The sequence below is a fragment of the Megalobrama amblycephala genome, linkage group LG8 (assembly GCF_018812025.1).
Source record: "Megalobrama amblycephala isolate DHTTF-2021 linkage group LG8, ASM1881202v1, whole genome shotgun sequence".
Taxonomy (NCBI): Eukaryota; Metazoa; Chordata; class Actinopteri; order Cypriniformes; family Xenocyprididae; genus Megalobrama; species Megalobrama amblycephala.
The window spans coordinates 10,133,285-10,154,212 of NC_063051.1; the positions used below are offsets into that span (position 1 = coordinate 10,133,285).

Here is a 20,928-nt window from a genome sequence, read left to right on the forward strand (position 1 = left end):
GTTGAAGCTTCAGCTCTCAAAGTGTCTGTTTGAGGTGGATTCTGTCTTCCGTCCTCAGAGCTGATCTGTTGACTGATCTCGTTCTCATTGAGTCCTCCATCTACCTGCTGCTGGACGACAAACACAAAGGTTTCCAACAGCAGCAGTATACATACTAAAGCCTTCATTCTTCACTGATGTTTGTTTTCCAGCTCTTGCTCTGTCATCCTCACAGCCTCTCATGTTCCTTTTATAGTGTCCTGATTTACTGTCTTTTGTACTTGATTTATATTGCTTCAGATAAATAAGTAGTTCAAGTTAATTGTTAATCATAATCAAAGAGATGTTTCAGGTTCAGTAGATGTTTATCTCTATTCTGATGTCCACAGAAAATAACTTGGACTCAACTCTCTCTCTCTCTCTCTCTCTCTCTCTCTTTAAATGTATATAGCTCAGTGGTTGGCAACCTTAAAGCATGTGAATGGATTATTGGATCTGTACACTAGCACAGGTTTAAATATCTGTTTAATAGTATTTATTGGACCTAACTTAATAAAACAGGCTGTGTGACTATGAGGAATCATTATACCAGAATCTACATCCATATGCAAGTTTGAGTGACTTTATTTAAATTAAATACATTAGTTATTGTCATGTGCCAGTGATCATCCTGACCTCTGATATAGATGGTCACTCCACTCTCTGGTATCCATGTGAATATCTTACAAAAATTACCAGGTTTACCTGCTTTATGCTATGAAAAATTAAAGATTTGATGTTAATTTACGCACAACATTTTTTTAAGTGATGTTCACACATATAATGTTGAAGCATTATGTCTATACTAATAAATCAAATGTTGCTGATGGAGTTTAACTTGTGTTGAATTCCTTTAAATGTTATTTTCCCCCAAATGCAACAACATCCTGTATCAAAAGATGTAAAACTGAATAAATGCATGGATTAATAAACACAAAAAAGTAATTTGAGGACACAATCAGTTTAATTCTTTTCTTGCTGTTACTGTTCAATTATACACAAAATATACTGAAGAAAACAAACTAAATGTGTAAAAATCACTATTATTCAACACAAAACATGTGAAATGAAATACATTTAGTGACATGTATAAAAACATTAAATGTAATTATTAACCTGATTTACAACTTTTCCCGTACAAGAATGCCCTAGATTTTGGGATTTATGCACTTATGATAAAGTTTACAATAATTTGTTTTATGGTATCATAATGTGAGTTGTTGTTTTGCGGTGTGTGCTTTGATCTTATCACCTTATCTTGTTATTCATTATTCTCAGGTTAGGTAAAATATGTCGAGTCTGGCCTAAATTATAAGCAATTCAAAGCTTAAATAAATCAAAGCCTCAGTAGTGTCAGGCTTTAGCAGAGTGTGGTGTATACAGGAACACGGTGAAGGAGAGTAAGATTAACAGGCTTTATTACAGAAGACAAATGTAACCAAACTGAGCAAATGTGTTACCATGAACCAACACCAGAATAAACATAATGGGATATTTATATGCAGGGTAAAGAGGAACTAAATCATGAACATCTGAATGTGATGAATAACAAATGACTAATACAGACATGACTGAACTAAACTGAACATCAAATGTTTGGCCGTTTTTGTAATCAATTAAATTTATTTTAAATGGCTACTTTTCTTTTTATAATAAAGAAAAATGTAATTGGCAAAGGTGTAGTCAGCCCTGGGTTTCTTGTCTTCAGCTCTGGGCTTCTAGCCATTGGGGGTTTAATGACATATCAGTATCCTAAAGAGGCAATCAACTCTTTAGGTCTTTTATACCTCTGTTTACTGCTGAATTTGGTTTTAATCTTCTTTATTGATGTTGTAAGTTGTAAGTACAACTTGAAAAGTTGTAACTTTTCCAAGACCCAAGATCCTGCTCAAGGTCTTGCAGGTGTAAGCTGTCTGCCTTTTTTATGTCCTTGAACTCCAGTAAACTCAACCAAGATGGCTGATTTCCTTTCAAGGTTCTAGGAGTAGAACCACAATTCTTTTACAAGTTTCCTAGGTAAAAATTGCAGATGAACGTCATTTCTCGCAATCACAACTTCAGAAGTGGGAATTATCAAATGTCCGATAGCATGTGAAGGCAGCACAAACACTTCTGCTCCTCCTTCCTTACACTGTATAGAAAAACTTAGCTGCAACAAATAATGAACTGTTGTGAAGGAGAAGCCGTTAAACACTGCCACTAAGTCCCAGGCAGGGTTGCCAGATTTTCACAACGAAACCCACCAAATTGCTTCTCAAAACTACCAAAACTACCATGGTAAAAATCGCGTTCCAGGGGGTAAAATTTGCATTTTTGGCGGGGCTTCCCTGGTAAAATCCACATTCCAGGGACTATATCACGTTATTTTGAGTCAATTCAACCTGCGGGAAAAACCACAGACTTGGCAACACTGGTCCCAGGCTTCATCAAGGGGGCGCTGGCCTGCTCAAATGGCCACACATACATTGTAAAGCCTGCCCAATCAGCCCAGTGACAGTTTCCCATAGGGCAGGGAAGGTTTCTTGGATGTTCAGTCTTTTCAGCGCGTCCAATTAAACTATTATCTGACTCCATTTTATTATGACTTTGAATTTAGATTAGAATGCCAGTTGATTATTGGACATTTGTATAATAGTTTAGCTACACATTTCTTTGATTATTCTATTTAATTTCTTATTATACAAAACATCAAATGCTCAAAAAATAAAGAGTAAAAGATGAATACCTGACATCAGAAAGATACATAATGCTGAGCATTATGGGCTGATTTGGCTACAGATTTGCACCCTGAGCCTTCTGCAACATTAAATACTCAGACCAAGACAGAAACTTCTTTCAAATGGAAACATGAGTTCACAGTGGGAATTTTAATAAGGGCCGTGAGGGAACGGCGCGAGGATGGGTCTCTCACGGAGGAGTCTCTCACGGAGGAGCTCCGGGAGCATAAAAGGAGGAGCGACGACAGTGAAGGACGAGAGAGGACCAGGCCTGGACTTTATTTTATGTTTTATTATGTTTGTGTGGCCGGCAGACGTCCGCGAGGGTCTGCCGGCATTACTTTCGTTTTGGTTTTTGGTTTATGGTTTATTTATATATTAAAGTTTTGTTTAATGTTCACCGGTTCCCACCTCCTTCTTCCCATATTTAGGAAGCGCGGGAGTGTGAAGACCTCGACAGGCTGCCCGAGGCGGTGGTGCTGGAGCCTAGTGACAGGTGGGACGGAGAGCTCGAGGCCGTGCTCCTGGGACGAGGTGGGGTGGCTGCCGTCCAGGAGGGAGCGGAGGAGTTGCCGCCGTCCCACCTGTCACTAGGCTCCAGCACCACCGCCTCGGGCAGCCTCTCACGGTCTTCACACTCCCGCGCTGCCCGAACTCCGCAGCACCGCGATCCCCCTCAGCAGCGAGGGCTCTTTGACAGCATGTCCCTCCTTCCTCCCGGGTTTCTGCACCAATGTAACACAGTTCGTAAATATGGGAAGAAGGAGGCGGGAACCGGCGAACGTTAAACAAAACTTTAATATATAAATAAACCAAAAACCAAAACGAAAGTAATGCCGGCAGACCCTCGTGGACGTCTGCCGGCCACACAAACATAATAAAACATAAAATAATATCCAGGCCTGGTCCTCTCTGGTCCTTCACTGTCGTCGCTCCTCCTTTTATGCTCCCGGAGGTCCTCCGTGAGGGACTCAAGGCCGGTGCGCCTCCCAGGTGTAGCTTGTTAACTCTCGCGCCGTTCCCTCACGGCTCTCGCCCGCCCTGGTCGCCACAAAAGTGTTTCTATCATTTTTTTAAGCAGTGTAGATTTTTGATAGAATATTTTTTTAAAATTAAAATATCTTGAAACAAAAATGAGGATGTACTCGCACCAGGCGACCTTAACCGTGCCCAAGCACATTTGACCCCCAAAGTCTGGTTCATTTGATTAGTGTGATCATTCCGTACCATGCCGTGTGTAACAAAGTTCGTAAATAAGGAGGGAAGAGGACAGGGTCGGCGGGTGACTACTGGCTGTTTATTAATCAGCAAAATAATAATAACAAAACAGTGCAAACAGGCACAAAACAATCAACATATCGTCACTTCACTCCAGCAGCAAACAGACATCCAGGAGTGGGGGAACACAGCCAGTAGTCCTTCTCTCTCTCGCAGGCTCCTGTTTCTCCTGGCATTAAATACTCTCTCCACGCCAATTACTGAAACAAGAGACAGGTGTTTACTATTTGCGTCTAATCCACTCAGACACCGCGTGTCTCCTCCCTCTCTCTCCCGCTGCAGACTCCACTGAACCACGCCCCCCCTGCCACATACCCCCACCACCCGACTCAGGCCGGGGAGCCGTCCGGCCTGCAGCCCCCCCCCCATTTCTGGAGAGGAAATCGGCCACAGCCATCTGAACACCCGGCCTGTGGACCACCTTGAATTTAAAAGGCTGTAAAGCTAGATACCAACGGGTGATCCGCGCGTTGGTATCCTTCATGCGGTGGAGCCACTGCAGAGGAGCGTGGTCCGAACAGAGGGTGAATTCCCGTCCAGAAGATAATAGCGGAGGGTGAGGACAGCCCACCTGATGGCCAAACACTCCTTCTCCACGGTGCTGTACTTAGTCTCTCTCTTAGAGAGCTTGCGACTAATGTACAGCACCGGCCGTTCCTCACCCTCTATCTCCTGGGACAGGACAGCACCCAGCCCCCTGTCCGACGCGTCCGTCTGCAACAAAAAAGGGAGAGAGAAATCAGGAGAGTGAAGCAACGGCCCACCACACAGAGCAGCCTTCACTTGGGTAAAGGCCTGCTGACACAGCTCCGTCCACTGGACCGTATCTGGTGCCTCCTTTTTAGTAAGATCAGTCAAGGGGCTGGTGAGGTCCGAATAATTAGGCACAAACCTTCTATAATATCCCGCCAGCCCCAAGAACTGTCTCACCTCTTTTTTGGTCTTAGGGCGCGGACAGGTCGCAACTGCTGCCGTCTTATCAATTTGGGGATGCACCTGTCCATGCCCCAAGTGAAAGCCCAGATACTTTACTTCCACGCGCCCAATTGCACACTTCTTCGGGTTGGCCGTGAGCCCGGCTCCCTCAGCGACTTTAAGACCGCCCTCAAATGCTGCATATGCCGCTGCCAGTCATTACTAAATATGATGATATCATCAAGATAGGCAGCCGCATATGCAGCATGGGGCCGTAACACCCTGTCCATCAGTCGCTGAAAGGTAGCCGGTGCCCCGAACAGCCCGAACGGAAGTGTAACAAATTGGTGTAATCCAAACGGCGTCGTGAAAGCTGTTTTTTCTCGGGATAATGGAGACAAGGGGATCTGCCAATAACCCTTTGTTAAGTCCAGTGTCGAATAAAAACGAGCCGTACCAAGCCGGTCAAGCAATTCGTCAACCCGTGGCATTGGATATGCGTCGAATTTCGACACAGCATTCACCTTGCGATAATCCACACAGAACTGAACCGAGCCGTCCGTCTTAGGAACCAAAACTATCGGGCTTGCCCAGTTACTGTTGGATTCTTCTATTACCCCCATTTCAAGCATCGCACCTAATTCTTCCTGAACTACTTTTTTCTTGTGTTCAGGCAAGCGATACGGCCGGCTGCGAACCACCACGCCCGGCTCTGTCTCGATATGGTGCTGAATGAGGTTTGTACGGCCAGGTAGGGGAGAAAACACGTCAGCAAACTCTGCCTGTAATTTGGTTAAATCAATGAGCTGGGAGGGCGAGAGGTGATCTCCCCTGGGGCCAGTGCAAAAGATTGTTTTTTTATATTCGCCTCTGGCCCAAGATCATCCTCCCCGCTAATCACCGTCGCCAGCATCACTGATTCTCCCTCATTCCATTTTTTCAGGAGATTGAGGTGACAAATTTGACGTGCTCCTCTCCTATCTGAGCGTATTACCTCATAATCGAGCTCACCAACTTGCCGTGTGACCTCAAACGGTCCTTGCCACTTTGCAAGTAATTTTGAACTTGACGTTGGGAGTAATACAAGCACTTTATCTCCCGGTGCAAATTTACGTAAATTGGTCCCCCTGTTATACAGCCGGCTCTGTTTGTCCTGGGCCTGTAACATATTCTCCATAGACAGCCGCCCCAAAGTGTGGAGTTTTGTTCTCAGGTCCAGCACATACTGAATTTCGTTTTTAGATTGAGAAGGTCCTTCCTCCCAAGCCCCTCTTATGACGTCTAACACCCCTCTGGGCTGACGACCATAGAGAAGCTCGAAGGGGGAAAACCCCGTGGAGGCTTGCGGTAGGGGTGTAACGATACGCTCAGGTCACGATACGGTACGTATCTCGATACGGAGTTCACGATACGATACGTATCACGATATTTTGAACAAAATGAAACTGAAATTCAAACAAGATTTATTAAAAAAACATGAACAAATTTCAATATTTTTCCTTGTTGTACATACAATATCACATTTCAATAAAATAAATAAATATAAAATTTTAATAAAAACCTTCTGTATTCAAATTAACAGTTGAATAGGGCTGTCTGTCACTGAAAAAAAATGTTAAATTTAACATGAACTTAGAATTATGAATAGGGGCTATTCACATATCGCGTCTAAAAACGCGTGGAAGGCGCGGCCGCACCGCTTCTCCTTCTTTCCAAAGCACTTGCGCTCCCGTGGCGTCGGTCGTTGCTATGCAACCATGAACTGAGCTCTCCAAGAGGATCAGGATGTTTCTGCAAAGGATAAATGATTTCTAGCCCTTGCATTAGTTTTACTACGAGATATATTGATGGAGATAAGATATAAAAACCACCATGTACAGCTATGATCAGCTGTTCGGCTGAGCTTTTGATCTTTTGTTACGGAAAGGCCATAGCTGATCGGTTGATTCTTGTCACACGACCTGCGGTGCGCTTGCGGCATTCTGAGAAGTTGAGAATTGCATGCGCGTCGCGACCGCGTTGATCGCATTATGAGCGCGCCTGCCACGCGGCTACATTTGAAAATAATAACTGACTTGCACGCGGAAAAGACGCAATATGTGAACGGCCCCACAGAACTTCTTAAAGCAAAGCATCGCAAGCGTCTTTTGCTTTTCTGTGAGCACAGCTGTTGCTGTGCACTGCGGTGAAAGAAAGCCACGACTTTTCTCACGCGACCATGCAAGAGACTGACATGAGAAACGTTTAAACCTGCTTGCAAGATTCAATGTGTGCCCGAAACACTTACTGAACTAGAGAGCTGATTGAGACACACCATCTACGATAAATCGTTACACCCTAATACTTATAGTAATTTAAAAATGTGGTAGCATTGGATCTGGACAAGAAGGATAACTCTGGGAGTTGGAAGGGGTGTGTCGCGATTCTGCCTTCTCACATCGCGATACAGGTTCGTGGACCTGCGTATCGCGATTTCGGTTTCATATCGCATATCGTTACAGCCCTAGCTTGCGGGACCTCTCGCACAGCGACCAACAGGGGTTCCAACCATTTGTCCCAATTTTTGGCGTCTTCTTGAACGAATTTACGAATGCCAATGCCCCGGATTGTATCAGATTTTGATGGATCGAGGTCTGGTTACATCCTGAATCCACCAATGCCTGATAGGTACCCCCCTCGATACTCACAGGTATTTGTACCATCCAGCTTGACCGGGGGCAGCCTGCGGGACATCCGGGACCCGGACCATTGTTCCCACCTCCATCACAGGACACCTGTCCACAAAATGGCCCGGGTCCCCGCAACGCCAGCAGGCCGGCCCAGACCCCCCCGCCGCTCCAGTGGCAGAGAGTGGATCAGACGGCTGGCGTGGAGAGAGCGGAGACACAGGAGCCGTGTCCAACCCGGCTGGTGCCAGTCCCGCCCCCTGGGCGGGACTCTGGGAGTTGAATGGAGAATGTGACCATTCCCGCCCCGCCCTGGGGCGGGACTCAGGGCCGGGTGGACGAGACCTAGGTAAAGGGACAGGGCGAGAGAGAGAAGGAGATGGAAAAGAGGGAGAGAGAGAGACTGATGGCAGGGGTCCGCCGACCCCGGGGCACGCCCAGGTGTAGCTTGTTAACTCTCGCGCCGTTCCCTCACGGCTCTCGCCCGCCCTGGTCGCCACAAAAGTGTTTCTATCATTTTTTTAAGCAGTGTAGATTTTTGATAGAATATTTTTTTTAAATTAAAATATCTTGAAACAAAAATGAGGATGTACTCGCACCAGGCGACCTTAACCGTGCCCAAGCACATTTGACCCCCAAAGTCTGGTTCATTTAATTAGTGTGATCATCCGTACCATGCCGTGCCTCTGTACCATGCGCTGGCTTGCTTGAAGAGTGGGGTTAAGGTGTGGTTCAATTGGGCCATACAGAAGTAGTTAACCGCGCCGGAGCATGGACCAGTTACTACTTTTGTGTACTGCTGTCATCATTACAACAGCAAACTTCTATTGCTACTTGAATAGTAAACTTTTAATTAATTTAATTCACTCTAGTGTATTTAGGTTTATAACTGGTCAGGTTCTTACCTTGTATGATCTTATCCAGATGAGATAAATAAGAGAGACATACAAAATGTGCAGTGGTGGGTCCCTTGGACTAGGTTTGAAAACCACTGGTGTATTGAGAATAAGGTATGTAGACGGGATGGGCAACTCTGGTCCCGGAGGGCCACTATTTTTAGAGTTTATCCTTGATCAAACACACCTGCAAAATTTTAACCCTAAATCTTCAAGACTCCTTGAAAATTACAGGCAGATGTATTTGATTAGGGATGAAACCTAACTCTGCAAGATTCTGGCCCTCCAGGACCAAAGCTGCCCATCCCTGATCCATAGGATAGGATAAGGTATAGATCATACATGTTATTGGTTCTGATGCTTTAAATGTCTAAATTGTTTTGTCCCTAGACCTGATGGCACTGAAAGAGGCAAGTCATGAACTTAATGAAAGGAAAGAAGAGAAAAACCATTATGATAAACAGCATTTCACTTCTGGAGAAAGATCGACACAGGCTAAAAAGACTTCCACACTAAAAAGAGCTCAAAAGACAGGAACTAAAGGTTATTTCACCTGCCAGCAGTGTGGAAAGAGTTTCACACATAAAGGAAACTTTAATGTCCACATGAGAATTCATACTGAAGAGAAGGCTTACACCTGCCAACAGTGTGGAAAGAGTTTTACTCAAAAAGGTAGCCTTAAAGTCCACATGAGATGTCACACTGGACAGGGTGTTTTCATCTGCCAACAGTGTGGAAAGAGTTTTGGTGGAAAAGGAAACCTTAAAGTCCACATGAGAATCCATACTGAAGAGAGCCCATTTGCCTGCCAAGAGTGTGGAAAGAGTTTCAGACATAAAGGAAACCTTAAAGTCCACATGAGATCTCACACAGGAGAGAAACCTTACACCTGTCAACATTGTGGAGTAAGTTTCGGTCAACATGCAAGCTTTAAATTCCACATGATAATTCACACTGGAGAGCGCTCTTTCACCTGCCAACAGTGTGGAGAGAGTTTCAACCGAAAAGAAAACCTTAACAGGCACATGAGAGTTCACACTGGAGAGAAGCCTTACACCTGCCAACAGTGTGGAAAGAGTTTTTCTGAAAAAGGAAACCTTAACCCTCTGGAGTCTGAGGCTGATTTGGGGCCTGGAGAAGTTTTGACATGCCCTGACATTTGTGCTTTTTTCAGTTGTTCATAAACATATAAATGACAAAAGTGTCATTACACTGTATTCAGCACAAACTAGGCTACAATAATATGTGAGGAACATGTATGTACATGTTTGTATTTTTGAAGGAATAATGTTTATGCGTGGTTATTGAAAAAACAAAAACTTAAGTCACTGAAATAAGGCCAAAAAAAGTATATTAAATCTGTGTTCACAAGACTTTTGGGTATTGGAGGTTGTAGACTAGAATTTTTGCTTCAGAATTATGTAAAAATTATGCTGCCTACTCCTTCATATAAAACAATATATTGATTTAGTTTTTGTAAGACACTTTTTGTCAAGAAACACAGTATGCGTGGGGGCGTGAATCTGCATTAATAATGGGCCATTTACACCTGAGAAGACAAAGGAATCACATAGTAATGATCTGAAATGACTTGCATATTAATGAGGCCTATCAGTCAGGTAGGCTGTGAAAAAAACCCTCTGTAATAATGTCTCAGCTCATCATAAACAGCAATACTGTGAAATATTATTACAATTTAAAATAATGGTATTCTATTATATTCTTTAAAATATAATGTATTTCTGTGGTGCAAAGTGTCTGAACAATTATGTTACCTCTATGGCATTTCATATAGGCTTTTAGCTTAAAAGCATGCACATTTGGAGAAATATTGATGGATTCTTATATATTTATGTCAATTTTCTAAACTGAGAAATAATATTTATTGTCATCACTATGAGTGCTGGATACTGTGTTTTTAATTCATACTTGCAGCCGGAGGGCGCTCTTTACACCTTTAGTCCACAAATTCATAATATAAAGAAGAAAAGGAACTAGGAACTAATGGCATGTCTTCTAGAGAGGGCTAACCATGGCTTTAACATCCAAATAAACACTTTTCAAGGCAATAAATACACGATTGAGACGATGAATGCATGTATTGACTGAATTTGCGTCTGAATAGCGCTGGCTCCGTGGGCGTGGCCGCATTAGCGGGTAATGAGCTGAATCACGGACTTCTGACATGGCTCTCTTTTCATACAGATTACATAAACAGAATGTTTGTTTTCGATTTGACTTGCATGATTTAAAACCTGACATTTCAACGTTTCTTTAGATATAAGTGTAATTTTTTTTGTCATTAGTATTCATAAGTTAGAGTTCATTTTCTGAGAACTATCAGATTGGACTTCGTTCAGAGGGAGAGGAGAAATCACGCATCATGTTAGTTTTCTTTATTTTACAAAAAGCACAACATTGTGTTTTTACTCTGAGTGTACACAAATAAAAGAAGACATTCTATAGTTTCAATTGATATATTACTTATGTCTCTATGACAAGAAATGACGGAGTATTTTAAGTCTGTTTTGCTGCAATGTGAAAAAAAACCTGCAAAACGCGCCGGCGCGTTTTCAGACCCCAGGGAGTTAAAGAGCACATGGGAATACACACTGGAAAGAGCTCTTTCACCTGCCAACAGTGTGGAAAGAGTTTCACACATAAAGGAAACCTTAAAGTCCACATGAGATCTCACACTGAAGAGAAACCATTCATATGTAGTCAGTGTGGAAAGAGTTTTAGATTTAAAGATAACCTTAAGTACCACATGAGGACTCATTAGAGAGAGAACTGGTTTAGATGTCAGTGTAGAAAGAGTTTCACAAACAGGAAACGCTATGAGAACTGTGTTATAACTCTCACCAGAGAGAAGTTCCCATGTCAGAGAGACCTGAAATGGCATTTGCAAACTCATTCTGGAAAGAAACTGCAGTGCTTATCAGTATGACAAGGTTTAAAGAAGGAGCCATTTCAAAAATCAATGGGTTTTTCTTTTGTTATCACTTACAGATACACCTGTAAAGTCATACAGATCTGAGGCTCTGCAATTTAAAACAGCACCAGAAAATATGTATCTTTGTGAAATTAGGGTTATACATTTACATTGCAGCTGAATCTGATTTTCCACTCAAAAAATAAACTTATTTCCACCTCTCTATTTTTCAGGCTAATAATTTCTTATTGTGTTCATCCACACCTGACCGTCTCCTTGGCTTTTGTCACATTCCTCCTGTATTTTTTGTTCCTCGGTAGAGACTCTTATTTAGATATATTTTCTGTTCTTTTGTTTAAGTTCACATTTCTTGTGTCTATTAGGGTCTGTAGTTACTAATCATGTTTCTATGGTTTCAGCTTAGTTTCCACTTGTCTTGTTTAGTTTCTTGTTTATCCCTTTATATTTATGATATATAATGGCACCAGTGTGTTTGTCAGCATGACGTCAGGCTTTGGAGTTTCTTTGTTTGTTAATGTACATTTTGTACCTGTTCTGCTTTTGGCACTTTTTTTACCAAATGGTAACTCCATGTTGTTACGATCATTAAACTCTTGTTAGCATTCAGATGTCTTTATCGGCATTGGGCCCTCGGGACTCTGGTCTTTGTGGCTTCACTCATCCTGCATTTTTACTTAAAGGCTGGAACACACCAAGCTGACGCTGATGAACTAGTGGAGACGAAAACAGACTGCGGGGTTGGCTCACGCCAGCGGCGTCTGTGTCCAAAGTTTCCCTGACACACCAAATGAACGCTCGGCAGCCGACGGGCAAGTATCACGTCCGTTCTGCACCTGCGTAAGATGAAATCCCTTTCCGAGCCAACAGGTGGCAGTATCTGAACAGCCAATCAGAATGATCAGATGGCCCGATGAACCGATGAGCTTCGACGCTGATTCAACATTTCGAATCGACCGAAAAAAAGCCAACGAGGACCAACTTCAGCCGACGGTGCGGAACACACTGAGAAAACTTTGTTGGCCAACGAACAAAAATTGCCTGACAGCCAACTATCGGCTTGGTGTGTTCCTGACTTTAGGTTCCTATGGAGCTGCTTCAGCGGCATTGTTTCTAGCAAAAGAAGAATGATCATTAGAAATGTGAAACTCCCTGTTTACAACTGGCATTAAGATGCATTTTGGTCGATTGGATCATAAATAGACGATGGAGACAGACACCCTTTTACACCTGGTGTTTTAATCTGTCTCTTTTTTTCCACTTTCGACACATCTGTCCTGATTTCTTGGAGGCGAGGGTCTATGGGTGGGTAGAGGCTTTTTCAGATCTTTCGATCTAGTGGACGACATAAGCTCACACAATTTGCATATGAACAACTGGAGAAAACATACAGAGACTGTCAGCTTTTCGTTTCTGTTTTTGATTTCGTAAGAGAACATTGTGCTTGGTGCATTTTTCATCTTCAAGCTAAACTTTAGATCTTCATCAGACACATTTTAAATCCCGTCTGACCAGAGCTTCCCAAATTGTTACGCATTAGGTCACTAGGTGGTCTTTTGTGGCTGTTCGACCACATGAACGTCTACACTATAAAAGCAATCCAGTCAAATGCGTTTTCGACTACCTCTGGACATGTTTGAAAGTGGACAAGCTCAAAACATTGTAGATGTTTACAGCTGTGTTTAGCATCATCCACTTTTGATGTGATTGACAAAACTGCATCTCAATACCAGGTGTAGACGGGGCCTAAAAACTCCAGCGTTTTGAGTGGTAAGAAGATTCTAACAGATTTACCATTGCGTCTCAAAAAATCAACATATGTCTGTGATTGGCTACATTGCTAAACAATGCAAACACAAGTTATAAATAGAATCTCGCATGTGCGTCTGTAAATCATTTTTATTTTACATTAGTTGCTCATTAGTTGTGAATAATTTATTCGTTTTTAGATATTTTATGTTTAGCTTTTTCTAATTTGTGGGAGTCCCGCGAATCATGTGATTCTCCCGCAACCTGCACACATGCGCGTCTTACCACACGCGCCCATCACATTTTGTCCCGCGCCGCGCTCCGTTGCATTGGGAGTGCAGGTCTAATTAAAATTAAAGGATTAGCTCACTCAAAAATTCTGTCAGCGAAGTGTTTAAATAATCTTATGAATGCACTAAATCTAATTGAATCATTAATAGAATCTAATTGTGAATCATCCTGAATTTGCTAAAACTCATGAGTCTAATCAATTTGCTAGTCACCCCTAGTGATGAGAATATGGTCATTGAAATTGTGACTTCCATCACTCCATTCTTGATACATCAATGCCCAGCACACTCCACATGTGACGTTTCTTTAGGACTGACTTGGAAGATCTTGAAAAGACTTGAGGTAGGTAGACCTTTTTATGGAGTAAACTACTCACAGCTGCATCTGACCTGGCATCACTCTCTGCGGTCCTGAACGGATTTCATTCCATTTTGAAAGATGCCATTTTGCAATTGCTTGATGGAGACTCGATTGTCCACATGAGAATCACAAATTTAAATCACATGCAGTTATTACCCTGCTCAGTCTGCTGTGGTATGATACCTTTGAGCTATCAGACACAAAATCTTACTGCTGACAGTGCTGGGTGGAAGTGATCTGGATGATGTATTTTAACATCATTGTTAAATGTTTATTCAGAGCGTCCCTTCTGATTCATGTGGATGTGCAGAAGTAACAGTGAAAATGTTGTCTGCATTTTAAACCACACTTGATGATGACAAAATCTTAAATGTTAAAAGTTTATAAGTTTGATCAATTGTCTTTTTGTCAATTGTTCTTTACATAAATGATTTATAGTTCAGTGATATTAGAATTAGATTTTTTTCAGTCTAGTGTAACTATCACTGTAATGTATTACAGTATGTTTGTTTTTTATTTTCGTTTTAACATGTGCTGTAATATGTTGCTGAGCAGAAGGCCAGGCAGACAGGTTTGGGACCCCCATGGCGGACCACCACAGCTGAGTAGTGTAGCGATATTAGCTCAAAGGGTAAATATTAATAATTATTCAAAACTTATTAGGATGATTAATTATGAATATTTGAATCATTTAGATTAATTTGATGTAGCTAAATTAAAATTACATTTAATCAGTTTCATACTGTGAACACTCCATATTGATTATTAATTAATTCTAAGAAAAGGGTATTTTTTCATGGCCATAGAAAATAATTCATAATATCATGATGCATTTTACCATAACATGATATACATTGTTAATTAAAGCATCCTGAGAGAATTCAATCAAGACTGTACACGATAGGGTGGGAAAACATTACAAGACCACATATGGTTACAAGAAGGGGGGTGGGGGGGGAAACCATGTTCCTGAGTCTCCAGTGCCCCCTGTACCTCCCTTTGCTTCCTGAAATACCACTGCCCTGGTGGCCCCCTGAGCTAATAGCATGTCCCTGGCTTCCTGAACTGCCTGCTGCTCCCTAGATCCTTTGGAATACCGCCCTGGAGGCTTCTCGTTGTGCCTAAGACCCTCCCTAGCCAGCCTTCAGGGCACCCTCCCATCCCATCCCATTGCATTTTTTTTATGTTATCAGCTGAGGAATCCAACAATTACACATCTGAGGTAACGTAGTTAGCCTACTTTATTGTGTATTTCCATTTTATGCAACTTTACACATTTACTATTAAATAGTAAATTAATAAAATAATAATTAACAAAGTTAAGATCAATCATGTTTGTAGTGTGATCCAGGGGTTAAAACATACAATATATATTTCAGACCTAGTGGAGTAATAGTAATAATAATAAATTACTATTACTTACTCCAACTAGGTATGAAATATATATTGTACATTTTAATCCCCTGGATCATGCTACAAACATAATGATCTTATAAAACATGATGCATTGCTGTGTCTGTTATCCCATAATTCCCACTTTTGGACACAGTGGCTGTGTTGTTTTGTTTACATAGTCTTGCTTTAACAGACATTAATATAAGACAACACTGCAAAAAACAGTTTACTGTCAAGCTGTTATATTCTGTTATATATTTATTGTCCAAGCATTCCCGATTTTTCTGATGCATGTCCTTAATTTAATTTCATATGTTGGTATTAATTCAGTGTTTATAATGCTAATACTTGAACATCAAAGAATTTCAACCCAAACTGACTGGGTTTCTAGAGAGCAAAGGTTTTGTGAAAAAAGTGGAAGACTTGAACACAAAGTGTGTAAAATAAACTGTTAAAAGGTTTGATGATCACTACTGATTGTATGTTATTCTGTGTTGTCATCATTCAGGTTGGATTTCAGCTTTAATGTACTTTTCTTTTTTTATCAAAGCAGCTGATATTGCCTTAGTGACAGTAGACTGCCAAGTCGCTTTCACCCCAAAATGGCAGAAGTGTAGGGCTGCTGCTGGATGCTGCTGTTGCAATGGAACCTTCTATTGGCTTTCACTTCTTGTCAGTATAAGTTCTTTGACTCCGGGCCGTGTCTAATAGGGTAGATCATCATCGGCTGTGGGCGGGGATTCTCCCTATAATGACGTCATTGTAGGAGGGAATCTGAATCAGCTTGTTTGAAGAGACAGCTCTAGATTTATGGGAATTGTAAAAAACAAGTGAGTGGGTTTTTACCATTATAGTGTTGTGCTCTCTTCGTGTTTGGATTATCAGTGTCAGTGGAGGCGTGTAGAGAAAGCACACAACAAATGAGAATCCCATTTCAGGAACTTTACTTCACTTATTAAGACACACGGTTACAACAATGGAGGATTTATGCTCTTGCCCAGCACTGATGGGATTTGAAGCACAACCATCCTCGCCAGAGCCTGTGAGCATACTGACGTTAAACATAAACAATGAAGTGAACTAATGCCTTCATAATGACGTAGCCACATCTGATTGGGATGAGAAACTCATTATATGTACATTGTACATATAAAATAACTGACACAAACAACTTACAGTAACTAACACTATAACAATAGGCTGGTTGTTCTCACATCCTGCTGGACACACATTCAGTGTTCAAACACCTTATAAAAGTGAATTTTGCATAATAGGTCCCCTTAAAATAAATGCTTTGTTTATAATGAGGAAGACATTTTAAACTATGAAACTTGCAGGATGTTTTAATGGTTCAAAGAACTCTTATATGTCAAAAGATCAAGGCAAATTTGCCTTTTGGTTTTTCATGTTGAGAAGCTCTTTTGGAAGTTCAAATTATTTTTAATATGGCTTCACATCATGGTTAGCTTCATTCTTAAGTATCTTGTAGATTAATGACATACTTCACTGACTTGCTAGGCATTATAACTGTACTGTCTAAGATGAAAATGGGATTAGCCTTTGATCTACTGTTACATTAGATACTGGATTGTATACTGTAGTAGTGGAAAGACCTTCCCCTTTTATCCCACAGTTCCCTTATGGAACCAGGCTTGTTTGATTTCCTTTAGAGACTTTCCTGTAGACTTTAGAGACAAAAACTGTAAATTACATGAAAACTGCATGTGAGCCCAATGTAAAATCAGAAAAATAAACTTCTTAATTTTTGAAACAAAAACTGTAAATTAAATGAAAACTGCATGTCATGCATTGCATGACAGTGCCATTATTATAACACACAAATATGATATCATGACTTCAAAACAAACATGATTGACTTAACATATTACTGTACAGCTGGTTTGATGGGGTAAATGTTCATGAAAATATGAGGAAAAGAAAATCTCATAATGTCTCTTTATTCACTTATTTATGTAGGATGAAGAGATACAGATCAATGATCAGTAACAAGATACACTTAAAAAAATATTCATTTAACATTCTAGATTTACTACTTTAACAAAACACCTTTGAGTCACATGTGATATTCATGGGTCCTGTCTGTCTCAGTGCTGAAACTCTTTATACAAACTTACATGTACAGACAGATCAGAACTTATGTATTATATTATAGTGTATTATACTGTACTTTATGACAGTAATCTATTGAAAATTTCAACACACACATTAGTCCTCATTAATACAGGTTCATATGTTAATTATTCTTCATCATTTTCATTTAAATCATATGCTGAAGGTTCAGAATTATTAGAATCACATTCTTCAAAGCTCCTGTTATCTTAAGGGAAACAGTAGGAAACCACTGAAAGTGCAGTGGTTATTCTGGTCATCATATATCCTCCTGCCAGACCAAAGTCTCACATAGACAACATCGCCAACCTCCAGGATCAACACAACTCCATTTGAGGCGTTTAACTCACCCTGAGTCTGATAATCATGTCCAATAACCACTTTCTTTCCATTCTTAAAAATGGCTGCAGTTGCTCCAGTTCCGCCAGTACTATATACAGATATTCTGAACATATACGCTCCTTTCAGTGGGGCTGTGAAAACACCTAAATCAAATAACAGAGAGATACAGAATCAGCTGTTTCCTGTATGATTGCATAATTACCAAACACAATGTTTAACAGTTTTGAAAGATGGCAGATCATTTAATTCCCTTCAGGCCTGTACACACTGCGTTGCAGACCTGATTATATAAACAGTTTTATGATTTGGTACGGAAAGTATTCAGACCCCCTTAAATTTTTCTAACTCTTTGTTATATCCTGCAGCCTAACAAGCTAATTTGCTAGAAAATCATTCAAGTTCATGTTTTTACCTGGAGAATTAATGTACACACAGCACCCCATATTGACAGAAAAACACAGAATTGTTGACATAGTTTTGCAGATTTATTAAAAAAGAAAAACTGAAATATCACATGGTCCTAAGTATTCAGACCCTTTGCTCAGTATTTAGTAGAAGCACCCTTTTGATCTACCATACAGCGTGGCAGAGGAATGAGTCTTTTTGGGAAATCTGATGCAACAACTGGCCCTCATTTTCACGAACCTGGATTTGAACGGGATCAGCTCTGCCATTCGCTCCGTGTTATTGCATTAAACTTTCCTCTCCAGTTCTGTCAGGTTGGATGGTAAACGTTGGTGGACAGCCATTTTTAGGTCTCTCCAGAGATGCTCAATTGGGTTTAAGTCAGGGCTCTGGCTGGGCCATTCAAGAACAGTCACGGAGTTGTTGTGAAGCCACTCCTTCGTTATTTTAGCTGTGTGCTTAGGGTCATTGTCTTGTTGGAAGGTAAACCTTCGGCCCAGTCTGAGGTCCTGAGCACTCTGGAGAAGGTCTTCATCCAGGATATCCCTGTACTTGGCCACATTCATCTTTCCCTCGATTGCAACCAGTCGTCCTGTCCCTGCAGCTGAAAAACACCCCCACAGCATGATGCTGCCACCACCATGCTTCACTGTTGGGACTGTATTGGACAGGTGATGAGCAGTGCCTGGTTTTCTCCACACATACCGCTTAGAATTAAGGCCAAAAAGTTCTATCTTGGTCTCATCAGACCAGAGAATCTTATTTCTCACCATCTTAACAAACTCCATGCGGGCTTTCATGTGTCTTGCACTGAGGAGAGGCTTCCGTCGGGCCACTCTGCCATAAAGCCCAGACTGGTGGAGGGCTGCAGTGATGGTTGACTTTCTACAACTTTCTCCCATCTCTCGACTGCATCTCTGGAGCTCAGCCACAGTGATCTTTGGGTTCTTCTTTACCTCTCTCACCAAGGCTCTTCTCCCCCGATAGCTCAGTTTGGCCAGATGGCCAGCTCTAGGAAGGGTTCTGGTCGTCCCAAACGTCTTCCATTTAAGGATTATGGAGGCCACTGTGCTCTTAGGAACCTTAAGTGCAGCAGAAATTTTTTGTAACCTTGTCCAGATCTGTGCCTTGCCACAATTCTGTCTCTGAGCTCTTCAGGCAGTTCCTTTGACGTCACGATTCTCATTTGCTCTGACATGCACTGTGAGCTGTAAGGTCTTATATAGACAGGTGTGTGGCTTTCCTAATCAAGTCCAGTCAGTATAATCAAACACAGCTGGACTCAAATGAAGGTGTCGAACCATCTCAAGGATGATCAGAAGAAATGGACAGCACCTGAGTTATGCAAGTTTTATATGAGTGTCACAGTAAAGGGTCTGAATATTTAGGACCATGTGATATTTCAGTTTTTCTTTTTTAATAAATCTGCAAAAATGTCAACAATTCTGTGTTTTTCTGTCAATATGGGGTGCTGTGTGTACATTAATGAGGAAAAAATGAACTTAAATGATTTTAGCAAATGGCTGCAATATAACAAAGAGTGAAAAATTTAAGGGGGTCTGAATACTTTCCGTACCCACTGTAGCGTGCAATTATCGCCGACGTTTAACTAAACAAAGGGCGCCAATGTAAGTGTGCATGCCGATGCGAAAAAGGCGTAAAATCATCATTTAAAAAAAAAAAAACAACAACAAACAAGCTAACTTTGAAATAGAGATATAGTCACTAGGACTGAGTGTTGTAACAAGTGGAAAATTCTGCTGTGCTGGCTAGATAGCATTCTTCTAGGGATAAAAAATAGTCTATGAAAATTGTTTTGACCTATCGAGTAATCAGTGAACTATTAACCTGGTGATATTTTTTGATGATCTTGTGATTCAGTTGTTCTAATCTAAATTTACTCCACCAGTAAGCGTGGCAGAGGAGCTAAGTTGTTTTTCTTAAATCTGAACCAATCATATTAAGACTGATGATAATGAGTAATAGATCATGATATACTGACTCTGAGATGTACCTGAAATCCTATACAACCTGCTGTATTCTTTGATTGGAGAGAAATTTTGTGAGATTGTTGAGAACTGGACGAGATTTGATGATTAAAAGCTTCGAAGGACAACTGGAGTATCTATTTTTGTGCAGCACTGCAACTTAGACACTTGAAATCTATTTCCCAGGTTTAGTGTCGTAGGGGGCGAGACATCATATGACTCAGTGTAAGACTCTAAGGCGGTCAGGTAACTATATATTTAGGCATCATATGCGGTCAGATAGTTATACTTAGGCGTCAACCTTTGCGGGCAGGGTGGGATTCACCTGAGGATAATTCTTGTAGGTGTCAGGGACATCAGGTTAGTTTAGGTCAGGTGCGTAGGGGAAATGTACCACAGACTCCATTTCATTGATAATTACCTGTAATTGGGTTGTAGCCGTTCCCTATGTTTGTGAAGACGTTCTTGTAGGTTAGTGTGATTTCAGTGGTAAAAGGACCAGTATATCCACTGCCAGATTCCATCAGTCCAGCTGAAAAAGCTATTTCTCTGTCTGTTATTGAAAAACATAAGCAATATTGTGATATATTACTGTATTACACTGAGAATGAATACACTGAATTTAACATCATTCAAGCACACTTTCACCTCTATTTTCCTTTCTCAACTCCACTTGACTCAGAGTAAGATTTGAAATTTCTGTGAAGGAATAAAGATTCTGTTAAATGATATTTACACTGATTGCTTTAATAGAAAACACAATTTACACAGTATACACTCAACTTTACACTAACATTTACACTATACAATGTATTGCTTTGGTTTTTT

The 20,928-nt window shown here is 41.1% G+C and overlaps 3 protein-coding genes across 4 annotated transcripts in view; 1 reads left to right on the forward strand and 2 right to left on the reverse strand.

Annotated features, from left to right (window-relative positions):
• Positions 1-20,928, reverse strand: part of cacna2d2a (calcium channel, voltage-dependent, alpha 2/delta subunit 2a) — a 383,618-nt gene that overhangs the window by 135,388 nt on the left and 227,302 nt on the right. The gene's annotated exons all lie outside the window — the stretch shown is intronic.
• Positions 8,253-11,647, forward strand: LOC125273628 (gastrula zinc finger protein XlCGF7.1-like). Its single transcript, XM_048199169.1, has 2 exons — positions 8,253-9,588; positions 11,079-11,647. The coding sequence occupies exons 1-2, from the start codon at positions 8,886-8,888 to the stop codon at positions 11,270-11,272; spliced, it is 897 nt and encodes a 298-aa protein (XP_048055126.1). The 5' UTR covers positions 8,253-8,885; the 3' UTR covers positions 11,273-11,647.
• Positions 17,525-20,721, reverse strand: LOC125273633 (complement C1q-like protein 2). The gene is made up of 2 exons (XM_048199178.1): positions 20,522-20,721; positions 17,525-17,850 (listed from the first exon to the last, which is right to left on the reverse strand). The coding sequence occupies exons 1-2, from the start codon at positions 20,622-20,624 to the stop codon at positions 17,570-17,572; spliced, it is 384 nt and encodes a 127-aa protein (XP_048055135.1). The 5' UTR covers positions 20,625-20,721; the 3' UTR covers positions 17,525-17,569.

Bases quoted from the DNA above. Each gene is read 5' to 3' on its own strand.
- LOC125273628 (XM_048199169.1), top strand. From the start codon at position 8,886: ATGGCACTGAAAGAGGCAAGTCATGAACTTAATGAAAGGAAAGAAGAG. The intron at 9,589-11,078 runs TTAACCCTCTGG...GACCCCAGGGAG, and splicing joins TTTTTCTGAAAAAGGAAACC to TTAAAGAGCACATGGGAATA.
- LOC125273633 (XM_048199178.1), bottom strand. From the start codon at position 20,624: ATGGAATCTGGCAGTGGATATACTGGTCCTTTTACCACTGAAATCACA. The intron at 17,851-20,521 runs GTAATTATCAAT...TATTTGATTTAG, and splicing joins CGGCTACAACCCAATTACAG to GTGTTTTCACAGCCCCACTG.